Genomic DNA, 2,632 nt, shown 5'->3' with positions numbered 1-2,632 from the left:
GTTAAGTCACCCAAGCACACTGCACAACCGTGCTTACGGGATGCTACACGTTGGATTGGCTTTTTATACAGTCAAAGTTAACAAGAATTTGGGATCATCTCAGGCCTAATTAAGCACTGCAAAAATGTTCAAAACGATAAAGTGCTTCTAAATACAAATCATTTTTTGCTCTTTAGAAATAGGAATAAAATCCAAACATGCACTTAAACCTGAAACCTCCATGCCACAGATACTGCAGGGCAGCAGTAAAACGTCAGTTCTGTGCCATTTGTTTTAAAATTTCCTCTCCCGTCCCTCCCCATCCCCAGTCAAAAAACTCAAATAGCATCCAAATTGGATTTGTCGGTGTCTTCTTGGTCATGTTTGTACATGAAGGTGAGGAGGAAGAGAGCAATATCCAGAGATGACCAATAGGCAGTGTGGGACGTGACTGCGGACCAGTATCTGCTCTCTACCAGGCCTTCCCTGAGCTCAAAGTCGATCCTGTGCTCCAGCTCCACTGGGAATCAAACAAGAAACAAAAATGTATTACAATCTTGAAAAAACGTACATATATTTTGATTGAACACGCATTTAGCACGAGTCTGACCTAAGCATCTGTGCTTAGTTCTGGAAAACAAACAAACAAACAACAAAAACCTCAACCTAAAGCTTGGAAAAAGCTGGCATTTTTAAAGCAGCTGCTTTCCTTATAGTAACTACATAAATACATTTACTTATGCTCCTCATGGTGACTACACAGAGGTGTCCAGCAAATGTTGAGGCCCCACCAGGAAACACTGACTTTCAGAAGGCGGATGCTCAGAGTTTTCTGAAATAAGTGGATTTCTTGCGTCTTTAGTGGCTGTAGAAGGAGACTACACCCAATATTGGAAGCCCTTTCTGAAAACCAGCACTAGTCCTTTTAATTTCCAGATTATTTCAAATATATTTCAGCAGTTATCCTTTCATTTCAATGGCCGCTTTGATTAATACCACATTCAAAGCAATTTTCCCTGCATGCTTAACCGGGCCAATGGCTATAACCCATTGTTAAAGCACTGCAGCGGTCAGAAAAATCTCTACAAGGAGCAATAGAATAAAAAGGACAAAACTAAAAGCCCACTTAGCTACAAAAGCCAAAACCCCATATTGAGTAAAAAAATGCGTCCATTCATCAAAGCCACTTGGAAGGAATTTTAACTCTTGGCTCAACGAGCACACACAGGGAGCATCGCGTGGCTGCGGCGGCACTCGGGGAGGGATGCGTTTTCTCTGGATATTCACAGGAGCATGGCACCACTTTGCAGACGCAGCACGAGAAGGGAAGCAGAGCTTTCAAATACCAGGAGGTGACCACAGTCATTTCCACTAAAAGGCATACATTCCCAAAATCCGTTCGCCGTGCAGGAAGGACGCCCCGAAGGGCTCTGAAAGGGGCCATTTTGGGAGCTTGGGAGGCAGCCAAACCCCTCCACAAGTTCAGCAGCCGCCGGTCAGAAGCGAATCCTTTGGCCATGGATTGCATCATTTGGCTCCCGGCCTTGCTGGCTGCCACTCCCCGCTCTCCTTCTACAGAGCGGGGACAGGCTTGGAGCTGAAAGGAATATGGGAACCACACAGAGGGTCCTTGATGTGCCAAAATCCCCTGAAAGGACCTCAGCAGCATCTCCGCACACTGCTCTGCTTCCCTCAAGTTTAAAACCTCAGATACTGCCTCAGAGAGATTATCTGCTGCAATTAGCAATGATTAACGGACAGCGATGGATCATGTGCATGCTATCACAAGATACAACACACTTATGACTCCTTAGATCGCAAAAACCCCCGCCTTGCAACAGTAATGAGAAGTTTAGAAATTGTATCAAGTATGAATTTCTGTAAAGGAAGTATCTATACTTTTCCAAAAAACCAGCTGCTAAAGTTGCACTTTCCATTCTGGCTGGTTCAGATCAGGACAAGGGCAGCTTCTGTTTCCAGTCATTCGTGCCTTGAAATCCAGATTGCTGCAGAACTGCAGATGTATGGGGAAATTTAAATAAATCCATTTTATGATAAATGGTGAGCGGGTTTCTCTGCAGCAATTAGATTGCTTGTCCTAGTGGGAGTCCAGGAACTACTGATATGCAGATCTGATCAGCCAAAACTCACACATGCGTATTCTTTAATATATTTTTTCCTCTTAAAGGAGGTTTATCTGTATATATGGTGTATATATGCATGTAAGTATATGGAGCACATGCAAATACACATCATACATACAAATGTATGTATGGTGCACATATACATGTTCAGCATATATATTTATTGTGTATAAATGCATGCTCACCATATATATATATTTATTTATGGTGTATATGTATATATATATGCATGTTCACCATATATATATTTATGGTGTATATATGCATATATATATGGTGTAGATGCATACATAAACATATATACAGATAAATACTTCTATATACACACATGTGGTGTATGTGCATATACAAACATATCTATATCTATATCTATATCTATATCTATATCTCTATCTCTATATCTCTATCTATATCTCTATATCTATATCTACACAAATAAACTTCCTTTAATAGGCAAAAAAAGATTAAAGAGAACAAAAAGTTAGTCCTTGGACAGCCTTAAGAGATTC

At 41.0% G+C, this 2,632-nt stretch overlaps 1 protein-coding gene across 1 annotated transcript in view; it reads right to left on the bottom strand.

The window, feature by feature from the left end:
* Nucleotides 1–317: 317 nt before the first annotated feature.
* DDHD1 (DDHD domain containing 1) overlaps nt 318–2,632 on the bottom strand; it is a gene marked incomplete at its 5' end in the record, with an annotated part of 45,559 nt that continues 43,244 nt past the window's right edge. Inside the window, one exon of the mRNA XM_010185011.1 lies at nt 318–499. Coding sequence (XP_010183313.1) covers nt 318–499 — 182 coding nt within the window. The remainder of the gene's footprint in view (nt 500–2,632) is intronic.

Source organism: Mesitornis unicolor, unplaced genomic scaffold (assembly GCF_000695765.1).
Source record: "Mesitornis unicolor isolate BGI_N332 unplaced genomic scaffold, ASM69576v1 scaffold3415, whole genome shotgun sequence".
NCBI lineage: Eukaryota > Metazoa > Chordata > Aves > Mesitornithiformes > Mesitornithidae > Mesitornis > Mesitornis unicolor.
This window is presented reverse-complemented; position numbering and strand designations above follow the sequence as displayed.